This window comes from Sinocyclocheilus rhinocerous, unplaced genomic scaffold, assembly GCF_001515625.1.
Source record: "Sinocyclocheilus rhinocerous isolate Xijiao unplaced genomic scaffold, SAMN03320098_v1.1 scaffold3387, whole genome shotgun sequence".
NCBI lineage: Eukaryota > Metazoa > Chordata > Actinopteri > Cypriniformes > Cyprinidae > Sinocyclocheilus > Sinocyclocheilus rhinocerous.
Window position 1 is genome coordinate 17139 of NW_015666563.1, and position 20729 is coordinate 37867.

The window sequence follows — 20729 nt, forward strand, 5'->3', positions numbered from 1 at the left end:
CGCTAAATATGGTCCTTGTAAGCAACAAGACGCACGTTCAAACCAGTTTTCCTGTAAAGGCGTTCAAGGCGACAACCAGTAGTTTTCATTATTTTTCTAAGTCGTGTGATCAGACGTATGATTTTGATAAGTTGACCATTTAACCTCATCTCAGACAAACACAGCATGTAGTCCTAAATAAACTTGAAACACTGGAGCCATTATGTTTAAAGTGATTTGTTTGGCCATTATTTTCACAAAACAATAGTAACCTAGGAAAGGGGGGTATTCTGATTCTGATCAGTGAACCGCATATGCAGAGTTTTAATTAATGACGGATCAAGTCAGGTCAGTTTGCTTTGATATGAGTCAGATGAGTCCTCTGCACAATCTGACTTTGCTGCAGCATGGAACAAACTGCTGGTTCATCTGGTCAGAGGAAAACTGGCCCCCTGACTGAGCCTGGTTTCTCCCAAGGTTTTTTTCCCCATTCTGTCACCGATGGAGTTTTGGTTCCTTGCCGCTGTCGCCTTTGGCTTGCTTAGTTGGGGACACTTAATTTCCAGCGATATCGTCGACTTGATTGCACAGATACTATTGTCCATTTGCATTATTGACACACTATTTTCCTATTTGATAATTGTAAAGCTGATTTGACACAATCTGTATTGTTAAAAGCGCTATATAAATAAAGGTGACATGACTTGATAAATGACCACCATAAAGCTTTCAAAGGACCTCACAAATTACTCACCCAGTAATGACGCATTTCAACGTACTCTGAACTATCAAAGCATCTGTTTAGACTGTAAAGCATTAGGCAGATGAGATTGAAAAATAAAGAGGTTTTAAAATAAGTTTTTATAAGCAGAGCTCTCAAAAGTCAACATAGTGAGAAGGTTGATGGGTAAGAGGAGGTTTATGTTGTGCTAAGTGTTTACTGAGCTTTAGAGAGGGGAAGACGCTGCCTTCACCAGGTTACTGTGACCTGTTTCAATGCCCTGGTGCCCAGCCAAGTTTGTTCCTTGCGGAAAATACATTCAGCTATAAAATCCCAGTCCTGACATGTACGAAGAACAACAACAGATGGTCGTTCCACAGAGCAGACACAGGAATGCATTATTTTCTATCAATATTAATGCCCTGGTATGCAGCATTGTGCATCAGTCCAGTCATAGTTCATTCTCTTTTTGAGATTTGTAACCGTCACTGCAAGTCAGTCACAAAAGACGTACATATTTTAACTTCCCTCAAAACACATTCCCAAAACAGCAATACGCAGATTTGGTATCAGATTCATGGCCAGAATTGCTCCATGTTTCTTAGTATATATGGCAGCCACAGTTCATTCAAAGGTCACTCATAGATAGATAGATAGATAGATAGATAAATAAATAGACTCACCGTTGGAGAAGTGGGCCCCCTGTGGGAAGCTCAGCTCATTGCTGTGCTCTGCTTCACATGAATATATGGCTTTGGCATCTCTGTGGATTAAAATCAGAAATGATTTACCGATGTGCTCATACACTGTTTTAAAAGAGATATTTGTTGGTTTTATGTTTTATGACGTTTGCCATTAAATATATGTGAAAGTGATGTTTTTATGGGCCCTGTCCATTGGTACCTTCCCAAGGGAGGAGGTTTTACAGCTGATGGGTTCTCAAAAAGCAGCGCTCTGGCAGCCACCCTGGAACATACAACCATGCCAAATGTTAGGATGATTGTCAACTTCAAGATCTGACGTCACAAGAATTAGGCTGAATAAACAAACTTTTTTCAGCTAAAGCAGGTAGCAACAATTTGGCCCTTACATTTACAGTAAAAAACATTGCTGTGAGCTTGTAAATTACTGGTAAATTTACAACAAGGATATATAATATGCATAGTATACAGATGTGAGCATCACCTCTGTAGCAGTGATTCATGTGCACTTTATAACTATTAAAGTAACATACAAATTCACAAGCCAAACATTTTTCAAATCAACATGTTGCTAACACTTGTGGCTGTACATCTTATATAAGCAAATAAAAGGGTTTTTGAATTGAGTACTCTTAAGTGAGCTGTGATGTTTCTTTTCTTCTCTGTCATGACAAGTAAAATGATATATCCTTCCCTGGAGAGAGTGTCTAAAAACCAGCGCTAGGTCACATCAACCCTTTCAGCAGCATAATTTAAACTCCTGCCAATAAAGAACAACTGCCATCAATCTCCATTCAGCAGCTTCCTCTCCAAGCCAGCAACTGCACTACAAAATACTGCACTGTAAAACAATGCACGATGTTGCCTCACTTTGCACACTGAATAATGTTTTTACATTCCTCATGATGTAGTGTTTTAAAAGCTGACAATAATTTGAATGCACATCTTACATGATCAGTTCTATTATTTCTGAAAAAATAAATCAACTGCACTGAGATCAAAATAAAATATATACTTACAGTATATATATTTATACATATGTATATGTATTTTTTTCAAACTTTTGCCTGCCAAATCAATTTCCTCAAAAGTTTATTCCTCAAAAGTGTTCCATTTGTTAACCTTGGTTAACTAACAATGCAAAATGCAAAATTATTCAATTAAATTATTATTATTACTGTTACTATTATTTAATGGACCTGATTATTTAACATGGACTAACAATGAACAGTTTTTTTTATTATTATTATTAGATAACATTAACTAAGATGAATAAATACTGTAAAAAAATGTACTGCTCATTGTGAGTTCATGTTAATAGCGAGATAATGTTAATTGCAAGATAAACTTGCAGTTCTGAATTTTTTCTTTGAATTGTAAGTTTATCTTGAATCAGTAAATTTATCTCACAATTGACTTTTTTCTCAGAATTGGGTTTTTATTTTGCAATTCTGACTTTTTAACACGCAATTGTGAGTTATAAAGAAAGAATTTTGAGATATAAACTGACAATTAAGAAATTGTAAGAAAATAGTCTTTTTTCCCTCAGAATGGGACTTTATGAGAAAAGAAGTCAGAATTGCAAGATATAAATGTGCAATTACGAGAAAAAAACTCAGAATTTCGAGTTCATATCACGCAATTCTGAGACAAAAACTCTTCTGATTTTATCACTCGCAATTATGAGTTTATATCATGCAATTCGGTGGAAAAAAGTCTTAATAATTTTTTTCATTCAGTGGCAGAAACTGGCTTCCATAATATATATAGCTAGTACATACAGAATGCAAAAGAATATATTTTGAAGAACTTGACATGTTTTAAAATGAAGTTTTTTTTCATCATCTTCATCCTCAAATGTTTACTGGGATCTGTCATTGAACCATGAACTTTTGGGTAGACATGGTCACAGGGTAGACAGGGTCTACAAACATATCAAGTTTTTTCTAACTTCTAACAAAACTGGATGACTTCTTATCTGAGAATGAATACTAGCAGAACAGACAGAGCTGGGTTTTCATCAAATGTCAGCTTTAGCATCAGTGGGTTGGATACTGATTAGAGATTCACTTACACTGATCCTGGTCTCTGATAGCCATTGGTAGAGCTGTTGTTGTCCAGCTTTCGGCGCAGGATCGTTTTAGGTGGCAGATCATGGTAGGCTGTGGATCTGATGCCGTCTTTATGCACCACACATGCTAGATTCTGTAAAGACCCCACACAGCTCTTACGACCTCCAGAGAGCCCAAAACACAAAAGAACAAAATAATATATATTTTTAAGAACTTGACATGTTTTAAAATGAAGTTTTTTTTCATCATCTTCATCCTCAAATGTTGACTGGGATCTGTCATTGAACCATGAACTTTTGGGTAGACATGGTCACAGGGTAGACAGGGTCTACAAACATATCAAGTTTTTTCTAACTTCTAACAAAACTGGATGACTTCTTATCTGAGAATGAATACTAGCAGAACAGACAGAGCTGGGTTTTCATCAAATGTCAGCTTTAGCATCAGTGGGTTGGATACTGATTAGAGATTCACTTACACTGATCCTGGTCTCTGATAGCCATTGGTAGAGCTGTTGTTGTCCAGCTTTCGGCGCAGGATCGTTTTAGGTGGCAGATCATGGTAGGCTGTGGATCTGATGCCGTCTTTATGCACCACACATGCTAGATTCTGTAAAGACCCCACACAGCTCTTACGACCTCCAGAGAGCCCAAAACACAAAAGAACAAAATAATTAAATTGGTTTCTTTTTGTGTAGATTTGTGTAGAGGTTTTAAACCAACATTAAAATATACAATAAAATAATAGAAAAAAATTAAGTAAATTTGAATACAGTTTTGTAATGGAAAAAAACAGGACATACACTACTGGTCAAAATTTGGAATATATATGTGACCATGGACCACATAACCAGTCATAAGGGTTTGTTAGGATAGGACAATTTTTGGCCGAGATACAACAATTTGAAAATCTGTAATCTGAGGGTGCAAAATTTTTTTTTTTCCAAATTAAGGCCTTAGCAACGCATATTACTAATAAAAAAAAAAGTTTTGATATATTTACGGTAGGAAATTTACAAAATATCTTCATGGAACATGATCTTTACTTAATATCCTAATGATTTTTGGCATAAAAGAAAAATCGATAATTTTGACCCATACAATGTATTGTTTGCTATTGCTACAAATATACCCATGCGACTTAAGACTGGTTTTGTGCTCCAGGGTCACATATACATATATATATATACTTCAAAGGAAGTGTCTCATGCTCAGCAAGGCTGCATTTATTTGACCATAAAATACATTATAAAAATAATACTGCAAAATGTTTGTATTTTTAAACATAAAAGTACAAAAAACTACTTAAACTTAAAACGTTTAACCACTAATGCAAGTTATTGGCCCCTACCTTCTGTGATGTGTAAAGATGGGGCACTCGAGCGGTTAAGCTGTGCTGATTTGATTCCTACTTCAGAGTGAGGAGCCTTTGTGGGTGCTGGTGAAGATCTGGCAGCTGCTGAGCCGGAGTTCCTCCTACAGGAGTCGTCCCAATCCACACGGCCCGTGTCCTCTCTGGAGCTGGAGTCTGGACTGCTGGTGCAGGTGGGGCCCTGGGGCTCGCTGGAGGACAGGGAGGAAGGGGTCCGCCGCAGGCCGGGGAAAGGGGGCTTGTCTTTGGGCTTTGGAGAGGAGCAGGTTTTGGAGGAGCTGTTCTGCTCTGAGGAGTGGGAGGAGAGGGAGTCCATGCTGCCGATTGGAGTGCTGCCTGAACTGCTGCTGAACGTGTCACCTGCAGAGGCAGTTACGAACATGTGCTGTGAAGACACATAACACCTGAAAACTGTCTTCAATTCATTACATTTTTTACATTAATTATGTTAAATTTACTGGCTTCTAACATAAATCTAAAACCCAGAGGATGTACTCTCAGCAGTGAATGTGAAACGTGAGGATGAGACTCACTGTCTGCGTCTGCCAGGCACATTGAGGGTGTGTAGAGGCTCTTGGGTTTGCGTGGTCCAGACGAGAGGCAGATGGCTCTGCTCCTGCGAGACCCCGGACGAGACTGAGGCTGCGGCAGGGGAACATTAGGGTCCGGCGCCTGATGAAATATCTGTGAAGACAAAAATAAAATAATAATACTAATAATACATTTATACAGCATGGATGCATTAAGTTGATTAAAAGTGACAGTAAAGTCTTTTACATTGTTACAAAAGTTTTCTATTTCCAATAAATGCTGCTCTTTTGAACTTTCCATTCATCAAAGAATCCTGGAAGAAAAAATTTATCACAGTTTTCACAAAAATAACTATTTTCAACGTTGATAATACTAAGAAATGTTACTTGAGCAGCAAATCATCATATTAGAATGATTTTTGAAGATCATGTGACACTGAAGAATGGAGTAATGATGCAGAAAATTCAGCTTTGCCTTCACAGGAATAAATTACATTTTAAAAACAATTATTTTTAAATTGTAATAATATTTCACATTATGACCTTTTTTTCTCTGTTTTTGATCAAATAAATACAGCCTTGGTGAGCACAAGAGACTTCTTTCAAAAACATAAAAAAATCTTACCAACCCCAAAACTTCTGAACGGTAGTCAATATAGACATATACAGATACAGTATGAATGTATCATTTCTTACAGGAGTATGTTGTGTATTATCTTTGCTTTCACTTGCCTTCTCAAAATTTTCAATGAGAATTTCTACCACGATGTTTTGGAATTTGATGTTCATCATAGCGGCAACGGTTTCCTCCTGTGAGCGCATAAGCGTAGGGCCAAAGATCACTCCCAGATTGGACACGGTCATCATGTTACTCTCACTGTGAGTGGACACACTGCAGGGACACATGCCAGTCAAACTCTCGAACCAATATCACACTTCAAATAATACTTAATTACCCCACAAAACTACCTGATACCAAGGTAAACTTACATGCAGGACCAGACCAGACTATGGTGCTTAATGCAATCTACTGCTATTTAGTGGGCAATGCTTTTTACCATTAAAATTTTAGGTGGTGAAGAACATTGATCAAGTACGCCTCGATCATGGTTAAGCTAGTTCAAGTCTTGTGAAGATGCCAACACTCTAAATAAATCTACAACATATTACTTGAGACTAAGAAGAAAGTGAGCTAAGGGAGAGAAGAGTTTTAATTTTTGAGTAAAGTTTTCCTTTCAACAGTAAAAAAATGAATATAAATCTACATGTTCAATCATACTTGAGTAGATGTTTGATTAATATCTCCAGCATCTCTTTGTTTTTGTCAGGTAGTTTATGCACCAGTGTGTGAACTGCACACACTCTGTAGTTCTGATCATCAGATTCTGAAAGAAAACAGACCAAATATATCAACACACCATCAGCACAAACTCAACACAAACAGGGGCCCTTGGCAGGAGTGTACGCACAGAGACACTTTAAAAAAAAAAAAATGAATGAATGAATGATTAAATGAATGAAGGAGTCTCTGGATACATTAATAATGCTTTCAACCCTGAAAATGAAAAAAAGAAAGAAAACCCCCCCCCCGAAAAAACAAAACAAAAAAAACAAATATAATCTAAATAAAATAATAACAACTGAAAAACAACACGGGGGGTGAACACAAATAGTTTCCAGATGTAATTCCCAGATACGGGTGTCATGTTATAAAATATTTTTAGTTCAAGTTTCACTGAACTGAATAGTTTCAGTTCAAGCGAAGCAGGAGTGCATTCTACTGTAATTAGCATGAAATAAACATGAATGAACATCCAAAGGCATGTTGAAAGATACACTACAACAATGTATAGTGTCTCATGTAATCACTTTATGAGTGTTTCAGCTGCGGAAATACAGCAGCTTGAAAACATTGTCGCATAACCTCAGAAAATCCATTCAGTGTCCATAAACTAGTGAGAAAAATGTACACTAGAGAGGATAATTTTGCAAAAAATTACATTTATTATATTTCTACTCACATAATTACTCTTGAAGTTAATATAATAATATTATAAAATGGTCTAATATGAACTTGTATACTAATCAATTGTTACTTTTAACCTTAACAATAGGGTTCCCTGTATTGTTTAGTTTAGAGAAATTGAGAAAAAATAACATGTACTTAATCGCAAGCTCGTTAATTATTCCTAAATAGTTCTCAATACAGGATGCACTCAAAAGTAAGTTGAAGTTTTAGGTTTCCTGAACAACAATTCACTGTATAAGTTAATGTTAGATCTTTTGCTCCAACCGCTGGTTAATCAGATGATAGAAATAAGAGAAACCAGTTCCAATAGACTAACATTTGAAGTTACGGTAGGAATGTATAGCTAATGTGGGGTAATGTGAAGTAATCAGCAATCGTAGGATTTATTCATGCTTTTTTATGCCAGGTTGGAATTATACACTGATTTCCATTTTTCTGGCCACCCCATGTATAAAACTTTAGCTCCGCCACTGTCTACACTACACTGAGAAATAAATCTCGTACTTAGATCATACGTACAGCTGCACTTTGTTGTCAGTGAGCGTGAGCACTGAACAAAACTTCAGAGTTTCAGCGACGTCTAATCAGAATGCCTCTGATTGGCCATTGCATTCATAACCTCAGCAGATCTAAATTGAATGCCTTAATCTACACTTTTTATTTAATTTTCACTTTATTCCCGACAGCCGTAATAGTCCAGGTGATATGTGCAAAATTTGAGGTGATATGTTCACTTTTTCATAAAAGCACGAAACTTGGTACACTTGTACAGTTTGGGGCCCTGAACATTTTCAGAAATGGAGCCATCGCAAAAACACCTCGTGGTTGCCATGGCAGCCATTTTACTTTCCGCCATTACCAAACTATGTATTTTGTGTCATATCTTCTGCATCAAACATGATAACACAGAAAAGGTGATGTCTACCCATAAATTTTAATGGTCAAGGATTACAATGATACCATATGCAACAACATAAACTGTTCAGGTGAATAGTTAATGGTGAAATCAGTGACGTGAGAAGGAAATCACAGTATCTGAGTAGTACAGTATCACAGCACCTATAATAGTCCATATGGCTATTTATTTTCTTTTTCTTTGATAATTGACTAAATTTTTGTTCAGTAATACAATATTGTTTTCAAGAATACAATCATATATTTCAGAGATATATAAAAAAATCCTCTCAGGTAAGTAAATTAATACTTGTCTCCCAGGCAGTCAGGTAGGTGGTAGCGTGTAAGTGTTTGCTTAATACCTTGTTTCTGTTTCTGTTGTTTAGATTTTTATTTGCTGTTAAGAAGGCTATTTAATTTACTATTTCTATTTTACTTCTTTTGTTATAATTTGTATTTTGATTGCACATATTTGCAATTAGAATAAAAGCTGTCGGCTAAGAAGAAGCTTTTGATATTTGTATTGCTTGCTTACTGCACTTAAGTGGCAAACTGTCCCACAGTAGTTTTGATTTGAACCATTCGCGTGCTATAGGCTTTTGGTGTGCTAACTGTTAAGGCATCCATAGCTTTATTCACTCAAGAGTTGATAAGCTGTGCATTTATTTGTAATCTGTGCACAGAAGTGGAATACCTGTGCTCTACTTGTGTGACTCCACCGGGCAAGGACACAGACAAGGCACTTAAGTATCTTTATTTTTCTTTCCGCACACACTCTACTTACACCTTCTTTTTCCCACATCTATCATGTTTCCAATACATTCCTGTTTTTTTCTCAACAATGCTTTAACATCAAACAGACAGCAATGCAATCTTGCTAACCTTCGTCCTATCTACACCTCTTCTACTGCACCCCAAACCAAACTCAGTTCAGCAGAGACAGAATGGCACAAATCAAAAGATCCATCTGACCTGAGTATATATCAGTTTTTGTTTTCATCTTTCTCTGTTGAAGTCCATGCTGCCAAATCTTTGTATTTCCACAACAAGATCAACAGCGCTTCAGACACATGTAATCTCTTCAAAACATTCAATTCCCTCCTCTGTCCCCCTCCACCACCTATTTAACAGCTCATGATTTTGCTGCATTCTTCAGACAAAACTAAAACCATCAGCAGACAGTTCTTAGCTCCACACACACAGGAACTCAAACCAACCACATCCACTGCTAAAACTCCCCTCTCCTCCTTCTGTCCCCTCACTGAGGCAGAAGTATCTAAATTTCTCTTTGCCAGCCATCCTACAACAAGCCCTCTAGATCCAATCCCCGCACACCTTCTCCAAGCTATCTCTTCTACATTTCTACCAGCACTCACACATATCATCAACGCATCTCTTTTCACAGGCATTTTTCCCCACTGCATTCAAGCAGGCTCGGGTAACCCTACTGCTCAAAAAAACTACATTAAACACTTCACTTGTAGATAGCTACAGACCTGTCTCTCTTCTTCCATTCATATCGAGAACACTTGAATGAGTTGTTTTCAACCAGGCATCATTATTTCTTTCACAGCATAACCAGCTGGACATTAACCAATCAGGTTTCAGAAGCAGCCATTCAACTGGGCTGTGTTACTGTCGGTCACTGAAGCCCTGCAGATTGTGAAAGCTGATTCCAGATCATGTGTTCTCATTCTGATGAATCTATCTGCCGCTTTTGACACTGCAAATCATCAGATCTTCCTGTACACCCTCTCTTCACTGGGCATCACAAGATCTGCATTTCATTGGTTTGAATCCTACCTCATAGGTAGGTCTTTCAGGGTGGCCTGGGGAGAGGAGGTATCCAAAGCAAATCAACTGGTCACTGGGGTTCCTCAGGGATCAGTTCTTGGACCCTTCCTCTTCTCCATATACACTACATCACTGGATCCCATCAAACAAGTACATGGTTTCTCCTATCATTGCTATGCTGATGACACACAGCTCTATCTTTCATTTCAACCAGACGATCCAACGGTAGTTGCATGGATCTCAGGCTGCCCGGCGGACATCTCAGCATGGATGAAGGAAAATCACATTCAGCTCAAGCTGGCAAAGACTGAGCTTCTCGTCTTCCCTGCCACTCTGACTCTACAGCATGATTTCACCATCCAGCTAGGTTAATCAACAATTACCCATTCAAGTTCAGTCAGAAATCTTGGTGTAATCTTTGATGATCAGCTGACCTTCAAGGACCACATTGCAAAGACAGCTTGACCATGCAGATTTGCATTGCACAACATCAGAATGATCAAGCCCTTCCTAAAAGAGCATGCTGAACAACTTCTTGTTCAGGCCCTTGTCATTTCTGGTCTGGACTACTGCAATGCTTTTTGGCTGGACTTCCATCATGTACAATGCAGCAGCAGGTCTGATTTTCAACGAGCCCAAAACGGCCCACATCACACCTGAATTGCACGCTGTATTCCTCAATTGTAAGTCACTTTGGATAAAAGAGTCTGCTAAATGAATAAATGTAGAGTAGGGCTGTGTGATTAATCGAAATCGTCATAAAATCACGATTTGAGCTTGCGCGATTTTTAAATCGCTTTATAGCACGATTTTCCGCGCCCCTGACCTCCCGCAGTATGCTATCCGAACCAATCAGAATGCAGCGTGCCTAAATGGAGCAGGAGAACAGAACAGACTGGGCGGGCATACAAACGTAACGCCAGGTTCACACACTCCGTCTTTTTCTGCCATGTCTATTCTAGAGACGTTTTGTTACACCTTTACTTAGTGATTATTTTTGCCTTATGTCTGTTCTAGAGACATGTTACAGCTTTTTGATAAAGCTCTAATTGGTTTTCTTTTGGAAATATGTTTCAAATTCACACCGAATGCATTAATGACTGTAAAGCATGTCTGTGTGTGTCAAAATTGTGATTAAAATCGAAATCGCAAAATTTATCAAAGAAATCGCGATAGGTTTTTTTTGTCCATATCGCACAGCCCTAATGTAGAGTCAGGCAGATTGTTGACTGTTACCAAGGTGACAGTAGAGTGACAGTTCATCAAGAAGGAAGGCTGCACTGAGTACTATCAAAGACTATAGAATACGCAAGACGTGTCACTCATATAGTTTTGAATGGGGGAAAAATGCAACGCTCAATATGGCTGCTCTATTGAAGAAAGCCCCGCCTTCTGAGTAAAAGAGCCAATTGCTATTCGGCAAAGTCATTGCGTCACTGCAGCTGCCATTAGAAGTCCCATTGCTATAGAAATAGTCAGTGTTCTGGAGACGCGCGCTTAGGACTTTGCAGGTGCATTGGCTGGTCTAGCCTGAAAAATAAGCTTTTTTTTAACGTTAATTTGGAAGTATCCATTGAAATAAATGCTTCCCCCTTGTGGACACTAACATAATAGGCAACTCTGGCCCCAGAGGGTGATTGTAAATTAAGTTTGCAGGAAATATGCTTAAAATTTCATTCTGCATCGTGTCAGATACTGTGATTTCATTGTAATTCTTATCACAACATCACTGAATTCACCATTAAAAATTCATCTCAACAGTTTATGTTGTTGTATATGATATCATTGTAATTAGGGCTGGACGATATGGCCAAAATTGATATCACGATATAATACATAATTTGGTTATGGCGGAAAGTAAAATGGCCGCCATGACGACCACAAGGCATTTTTGCGATGGCTCCATTTTGTGAAACATTTTTTCACATACCACCTGGACTATAATAGATTTAGTTTAGTGGTGCAGGGGCATTTTTGTTCAATTTGGTGGAATTTTCCAGGCTTGCCCAGCCTGCACACGCTCCATCTACGTGATTCAGAGAGCAAACAAATGCCAATCAACCGTTTTGCAATTGCCCTCAGTTAGCAAAGAGAGAAATGACTCAAAAGAATGATTAAATCACAAATGATTGTTCATTCGACAGAAATACGGGACACAAACAATAACTGCTGAAATATTTGCAAGAAAAATGTGAAAATGTTTGTCTGTCAGGTCTGTAAGGGTGCTCATAGTACACACAGTGGATACAGCCGTGCACCTGCAGGCACCACTGAACACAAATATATACATAAATACATTTTCAGTGTGTTAATGTTTAACATGCAATTCAAAAGCTTTGTAACTTACTGACAGCCAAGAGGAAGTCTGAGTGGAGCTTGTATGTCATGAGAGGCTCAGAAAGACACCTGGTGGACGGAGACGAGAATTACATCTTGTTAGCTCTTCTCTCAGAAAAAACGTTTGGTTATTTTCAGCTCTCTCAAATTGAGAAAGGTACACTCTATTTCAGTGTAATTTTCCTGAATGTACAGTTCCCACTAGCTTTTTGAATCTCCATAAGAAGTAATAAACATCAGCCTGTAACATGTAGAAAAACCCGAGGAACAGACTAACCTGAGGTAATTCTTGAGGCCGCTGGTGATGGTCTTGTTGTCCCAGGTATCTGGGTCAAGATCCATATCTGACGCTGCTTTGGGTGCTGTAAGAGAAAACCAGGAACATGTACAACATTATTTGTGTGCAAATGCTGGGGTCATATTTAAAGGGGTCATATGATGCTGCTAAAAAGAACATTATTTTGTGTATTTGGTGTAATGAAATGTGTTTATGAGGTTTAAAGTTCAAAAAACACATTATTTTCCACATACTGTACATTCTGTACATTCCTCTATGCCCCGCCTTTTTGAAACGCGTCGATTTTTACAAAACTAATCGGTCTGAAATCGCATCATATGACCCCTTTAAAGGTGTCTGACCCATGGAAAACTGCTAATCCAAAATAAAAGCAATGTATAATGTCTTGTAGAGTGAAGTAACTTACAGAATACTGTGGTCATGAGTTTCTGAACTTTTGAGTTTATTCCACCGACTCTGTACAAACCCATAGTGTTGAGCCCTGCTGAGAGGAGAACATATACAGTACATTCAAAAAAACAAACAAACAAAAAACAATTGGAATGTTTTAGCCACAATGAATATCCTATTAGGGCTGGGTGATATGGCCAAAAAAATTATCACGATAATTTTTTTCATATCAGTCGATATCGATAATTATCACTATAAATGTCAAATCTTTATTTCTTTCTATAAGTTTAAAGCCAGATTTTTGCCAAAAGGTCAGGCCTTCCATAGATAAACGGTCCGTGTGGCGCGATTTAAATGAGTCGCGCGGTTTCGTTCCGCTTTTGGCGCATAAATATTCTATCGAACATTTATCGAACTCCTCATATAGTTTTATCGAGGAAAATTATATCGCGATAATTATCGTTACCGAATTATCGCCCAGCCCTATATCCTATACATGAAATAAGAGGAAATCAGTACTCCAGGAAGCACACAACTCACCTCTCACCTCCACCAGCTGTATACACTTCCTCACAAAATTAAAGCCAGCTTCGTTTAAACATGCTACAAAAGACAGGTGAACAGAAACAACATGTTCAATAGATAGATTTAGCTTGTGTCACACTCTGAGGGATACGGCTTACTCCGGTTGTGCTAAATGTAATGCGATCGACCTTGTAAAAGGAAATGAGAGAGCAGAGACACACAAAGGGTGTAGTGAAGGGAAACAGAACCCATTATCTGAACGAGTGTTTGTTAAACACAGTTAATCTGATGAGAGCATGTGAGGTCAGACTCAAAACATTAAGCTCACTCTTGACTGAAACAAAAACAAATAGGCAAGACATAATATGAAATAAAATGAATTAATTAATAACACTTTGGCTATGCTTAAAGACTTAAATACTTACTCTCCTCTTTCTTACTCAGAATAGCAGGAAGGTTGTAGATCTGAAAGAGAAAATTATTATATTAAGTGAATCAAGAATTACTTGTTGAGCAATGAAATTTCCGATAAATGGCGTATCGATTTTTACATGTTCTGACAAAAATACCTGAGCTTGAGGATCTTCTGAAGCTTGAATCAATACAGGAGCAAATGATGACAACTATGTCAAGATTGTATTAAATCAGGCAAGAAATTTGCTTCAGGACTCACCGGCTCTTTGCCATCCATAGCTTCCAGCCAGAGTCTCCTGTTGGACGCAGACAGCGCTTGTAGCGTGATAATGCCATGCCTGAAGACAACGCAGCACTTAAAAGTCTGACATGCTCTAGAAATATCTTACTCATCTACATCTACTCATCTAATATAGTTCCTGAATAGAGCCTTTGGAGAAACTGAAGCATGTAAAGGATTTAGACCCAATTGAAATGTTGCCACATACTATACCATTCACCCCAAAATTAAAATTGTGTCATCATTTACTCATCCTGATGTCATTCCAAATTTGTATGACTTTCTTTCCTCTGTGAATTGTAAAAGAGGATATTTTGAAGAAAGTTGGTAACCAAACATTTTTGGTTACCACTGACTTCCATAGTATGAAAACTGTTCTTCCATTGTATGAAAACTTCAGTAAACGATGACAAAATTTTCTTTTTTTGGGCAAACTATCCCTTTAAGTCAGGTTGAGTAGCAATTGTTCACCCCCCAAAAAGATGATGCCATTCCAAACCTGTAAGACTTTCTTCCTTAAATGAAACACAAATAATGAAACTGTTCTTTTCCATAGAATGTAGGGCTGTCAAAATGACTGAAAAACTAAATTCGAATTTTCTACTTAAATATGATCAAAATTCGAATTATATTCGAATTTAAAAGGCATCATTTCAGTTAGGGGAAAAAAAGCTTTTGGCTTCTCTCCTGAGGCCACAAGAGGGCGCATCGCGCAACTAGAATGTAGATTTTTTTTTTTAATTCGACGAATATTCGAAGTTCAAAAAATGTTTTGACAGCCCTAATAAAATGTAATACACAGAGAACGCAAAACCTATTTTTTAGTCTTATTGATTTGGAATATATCATATATGAGCACACTTTGCATAGTTTTGTCTCATTTTTAGAGCTTGACAGCTCCTGGTGATTGTATGCTGTTTATGCTGAGCAGCGTGAACATTCTTCAAAACATCTCCTTTCGTGTTCCATGGAAAAAAGAAAGCCATAGGAGTTTGAAATGACAATGCATTTGAGGGTAATTATTTCTTTAAATGTTTGAACTAAAATCAAAAGTGTTATCTTAAAAACCTTTCAATTTCCCAAGCTCAGTAACACTACACACTTGTGGGAAAAATTATACATGAAAGTATAATTCTTCTACTTCTAAAACTACTTCATTTACATAAGCATCAATTTATCTATATTCTGTATTTGCACTCTGAGTTTAACACCATTTAGAATCACAAGGACCAATTAATCCACCCGTAAATATTACCTGTAGATCTTCACACATGATTTGACAGCATTTGCGGTAACCGTAACTGTAAGGTGAGCGTTAGAGCGAGCTCATAGCCATTAACACGCTCCTCGCTGCAGATACAGTCATGCCTGTGCAAGAGCTGTCACTAATATCTGTGCATGGATGGAACAAGCTATACGCTCAGCTATGCTTTGATTATTATCCTGCTTGTTAGGGCAAGCACGCTGCAGTGCAGTTTAAAGGTAATGGTAGGTGTGTTTTCTGAGAGGAGATTTTTGTACATGAGTGTATAATAGCATTTATAATGTTCCAGAAATGGAGCATTTTGAGATGGAATTTTAAGTGAACTACTGAACAACTTTGTTCCAAAACGTAGTGGGCTGCCTTGCTGTTTGCTGTCTACATAGGCAGCAGCTTTGTGAAATAACATCCTATTTGTCATAAAAGCCTAATCAGTGAATGATAAAAAAATATATATATATATATTACACACACACACACACACACACATGTCTGGTTTGCTATCCTTGTGGGGACTCTCCATAGGCGTAATGGTTTTTCTACTGTACAGACCGTATATTCTATTGCCCTACACCAACCCTACCCCTCACAGGAAGGAATGTGCATTTTTAGATTTTCAAAAAACTTCATTCTGTATGATTTATAAGCTTTTGCACCCGTGGGGACCACAATTTAGGTCCCCACCATGACACGAGTCCCCATGAGTCTGTGTGTATTCAGGTTTAAGTCCCCACCAGAATAGAAAAACAGGTACACACATACACACACACACACACACACACACACACACATAACATTTCTTATTTTGGATTCTTCACAGATCTTGTGAAAAAAAACTGAATAAATAACTTCAATAATTAAACAAATCATAAGGTGTAAAGTTAAAATAAATTATCTTACAATGACAACAATCAAAATCAAACACTAAAAACTAAATATTAAATAAATATATTAAATAAATTAATCATTTAATATCTTAATATCTCAGGAGGTACTTAAAGTAAATGTTTTAGGTCAAAATAAATAAATCAAAATAATAAATAATAATAATAATAAATAATTATAGTGCTTTCTCTGTGAAGGAAACATGCAGTTCTGCCTAAGATTTGTGCAAAAATTAGGCATGTTAGAAGAAAAACTGCCTTTTAGGCCTTTGCATTGGATGATGCCTTAAAAGGCTTTCTGGATAGGCAGCTCTTTTATCACTGAATGTTTCCTCTCCATCTTGCCTAACTGTAGCCTGGTGTAGCCATAGCTAATGTTGATTTGATGTTGTGATGTTTGTTCCTTGATGTCAAGTGATAATGTGATTTCCAGATCAAAAATCACTCAGCCAGTTAAATCAAATCAAACTGTTATCCCACCAATTATAGGTGCAGGGAATGTGTTGGATTTTCATCATGCAATCCTTTAAAACTATCGGAGTGAGAAATTAGCTTTGATCAGCGTGGGATTTCGAATGCATGAGATCACAAGCAGCACACATGCGCTTCAACATGCTTCTGGGCTGGTCACATACCGGGCTTTAAAGAAAAATTGCAGTGGTCTGAAAAAAGATCCACGATAGATGGTATTTCTAGATTGAAATAAACACAGAGAAGGGACAGGGGAAATGGGCACATACAGCACAAGGTAAACTGTCAGAAAAACAACAGTGCAACCTTACACTAGGTGGCAAAGTACATGAACACACAAAAAGTTACATTTGCTACTTTGCTACACACAGATCTGATGGACTGAGTGCTAGTGGAATGTGTACGTTTTAATACGTGTGCACAAATGCTTACATACATAAATAAATATTTGCCACCTAATAACGTAAGACTGTGCCATGACGGCAGATGTAAGTAAAAAAGGAGAAGATTATACAGTTAAAATATTACAGAAGACAGTGAAATAAAAGACACAAGAAGCATGCAGAAAACAATAATTCAGGCCACTCTTAAAACAAGAAGGAAAAATTTGAGAAACAGAAGCTATAGCACGTGTTAAAAAGAGGTAGGAATTCATCCAAAAATGAACATTTGGTATTCATTTACTCTCCCTCAAGTACTGTAGTTACAAACCTGTGTGACTTGTAAAACACAAAAGGTGATATTATGAAGAATGTTCACACAGTTCTTTTCCATACAAAGAACATATAAAATAAATGTTAGAAATAAAAAAAGCATCATTAAAATAAAAAATAAAAAAGTAAATAATACGACGGCATTTTAGTGCCACGTTAAAATAATAAAAAAAAAATCTTAAGATTATGAGATTAAAGTCGTAATATTTCGAGAATAAAATCGAAATTACGAGAATAAAGATGAAATATTTCGAGAATAAAGTCGAAATGTTTTGAGAATAAAGTCGAAATGTTTCGAGAATAAAGTCGAAATGTTTTGAGAATGAAGTCGAAATGTTTCGAGAATAAAGATGGAATACTACGAGAATAGTCGAAATATTTCGAGAATAAAGTCGAAATGTTTTGAAAATAAAGTTGAAATATTTCGAGAATAAAGCTGAAATGTTTCGAGAATAAAGTCAAAATGTTTTGAGAATTTAAATCGTATAAATTAAAGTCATACTATTTTGAGAGTATAGCCTATATTGTGCGTGCAAATGACCCAGATTGAGAGCACCGGGAGAAGTTGCCAGGCCACTGGAATTGATTTGAATATTGTTGCATCCGAGCGGCCACATCATCTTACTGGGATGAGGAAGAGTCAATTTTAAGGACTCGCGGAAACAGCTTAATATCAAGAATATGATATTTATTAACAGACTGAACAGGAACAACTTTTTATCTTAACTCACACACCCAATCGACATTCCTTTGGGGGGCGCTGTAGCTCTCTTATTTAACCCTTTTTAATACAAATATATGTGGGATTATTAGCAGAAATCATACCATGTGTCATATTCGCGGGGACAGTATGCTTGGAAATAATATTTCATGTCTTCGATTGCATTCGTTATTTGTATAGTGCGTCAGCCCCCCAATAGCAACAAGTTTTGTGCTTTTGGTACTTTTAATATAAAACAAAGTCTTAGCATTCAAAATCTGTTTTATAGCAAAACACAAACTATGTGTCTTACAATAATGTGTTTTTCAAGTTCTTTAACGTGGCGTGACAGATCGCTGTATTCATGTGAATCAATTCATTAAATTATACTGTTTTCTTTGTGAAAATTCCACAAAAACATCTGTCTGTGGCGTCCAACCTTTCATTCCTCACATGTATTTAATTAAAAACTACAATAAAACGTTCTAAAGGTTGAAGTGGGCTCCAACTCGTTAACATAGGCTGTTATATTGTTGTCTTTTCTGAGGTAGGCCTATATAAAGTTAAGTGACTATTCACAAGCTGTTTTATTCATGGTATAATACAGTAAGTGATTGGACATAATTTTAACGTTTTCCATTCATTATTTGTAGCGTGCCAGCCACCCAGTAATCGCAATAATTTTGTGCTTTGTTGCTTTTGTTACATAGCTCAGCTTTCAAATTCTGTCAATTTCATCTTGAAATACAAATTATAAATGTGTTTTTCCTCTTACCAAAAGGACACTGTAGTGAATTTGTCAAGTTTTCCATTGACAGATGATGCTGTACAAGTTTTATCAAAAGGCCTCTCATTTGCTCAGACGCATCAAACAACAGAATTTAAAACCAAAATTGACTTATTTCGTTTCCATCGCAATTTGCAGTTGAGAGCATGGTATGGACGAACAACTCAAATACCGACTAACATGTCAGGAGAGAACCAAGAATCTTCAAGAAATCCCTCTAAGTTTAAACCAAAATCTTACTTTCTGCCTCCAATTTAGAATGCAACCATTAATACCTTTGTCAAAAAGGTCAATTATGATATAGAATTACTTTTTAAGAAGGATATTAAACCATCGAGAAAGAATCAAACAAAAAAAAGAGCAAGATGCATTGATCTCCTTATCAACTAATAAAGATTTGGTCATTAAGCCAGCGGATAAAGGTGGAGCTGTAGTAATATGGAGTAGAGACTTGTATATAGAAGAGGCCTATCGGCAACTTAAGAATGAGGACTTTTATTAACATCTACGGAATGATCCAACAGAAATGATGAAAAAAGAATTGCTATCTTTATTAACTGATGCAAGAGAAAAGAGCTGGATTACGGACAATGAATTTAAATTTCTCTATGTTAAAAATCCACGCATTGCATGTTTTTATATGTTGCCAAAAATTCACAAAAATTTGAACAAACCTCCTGGACGTCCTATCAAGAATTAGATTTAACTCCATATTTGTGAAATGATTATCAGTACTATTATTATTATTATTATTATTATCAAGATATATATATATATTTTTGTATATGTGATTATACTTTGAAATTGTTAATGATGCTATTGGTCCCCCTGTAATGAGTATTTTGGTTTCGCCCATTTCTACTGAGCAACTGATTATATCTACACCTGTGACTAATTTTGTACTTGACACACTCTGAGGAAGGCTGGATGGCCGAAATGCATCAGAGTGTGATGTGTTCTAGTCATTTTTAATGTTTCTAGAGTGAGCCATGTTTGAATAAAGGCTTTTTAACATTTTGGAACTGGAAGAAGTGCCTTGGATCCATAGTTTCTATAGTGTTTTTCCTCTTTATTTAAAGTTTATAGAAAAGTGAAGGAACATCGGAAGGCATGAAAAAAAAAAACAGTAGCCTAATTTAATGAAATGAACGTATCACTGTAATCGGAAAGATGACTGATTCACATGCCGCTTAAACTGAAGTGAATACAGCGATCTGTCACGCCACATTAAAGAGGGTGAAAAACACATTATTGTAATAGACATAGGCTATTGTTTGTAGGCTATTTCACTATAAAACTGACAGATTGTGAAAGCTGAGACTTTAAAATATCTCCCGGTGCTCCCAATCCGGGCCATTTGTATGCGCAATAGGGTAGAATATACTTTCAAAATATTGTAACTTTAATCTTGTAGCCTACTAATTAATTCTCCTAATTTTGACTTTATTCTCAAAATATTTTGACTTTATTCTCATCACATTTCGACTTTATTCTTGTAATTTCGACTTTATTTTCAAAATATTTTGACTTTATTCTCGTAATATTTCAACTTTATTTTCGTAATTTCGACTTTATTCT

The 20729-nt window shown here is 36.8% G+C and overlaps 1 protein-coding gene across 1 annotated transcript in view; it reads right to left on the bottom strand.

Moving 5' to 3' along the window:
• arhgap42b (Rho GTPase activating protein 42b) overlaps positions 1-20729 on the bottom strand; it is a 104799-nt gene that overhangs the window by 4312 nt on the left and 79758 nt on the right. The window contains exons 11-23 of the mRNA XM_016544196.1: positions 14315-14393; positions 14067-14106; positions 13657-13719; positions 13133-13207; positions 12706-12790; positions 12439-12497; positions 6654-6759; positions 6107-6266; positions 5378-5528; positions 4824-5204; positions 3952-4111; positions 1604-1666; positions 1384-1463 (exon numbers count right to left, since the gene is read on the bottom strand). Of these exons, the coding sequence (XP_016399682.1) occupies positions 1384-1463; positions 1604-1666; positions 3952-4111; positions 4824-5204; positions 5378-5528; positions 6107-6266; positions 6654-6759; positions 12439-12497; positions 12706-12790; positions 13133-13207; positions 13657-13719; positions 14067-14106; positions 14315-14393 (1502 nt within the window). The remainder of the gene's footprint in view (positions 1-1383; positions 1464-1603; positions 1667-3951; positions 4112-4823; positions 5205-5377; positions 5529-6106; positions 6267-6653; positions 6760-12438; positions 12498-12705; positions 12791-13132; positions 13208-13656; positions 13720-14066; positions 14107-14314; positions 14394-20729) is intronic.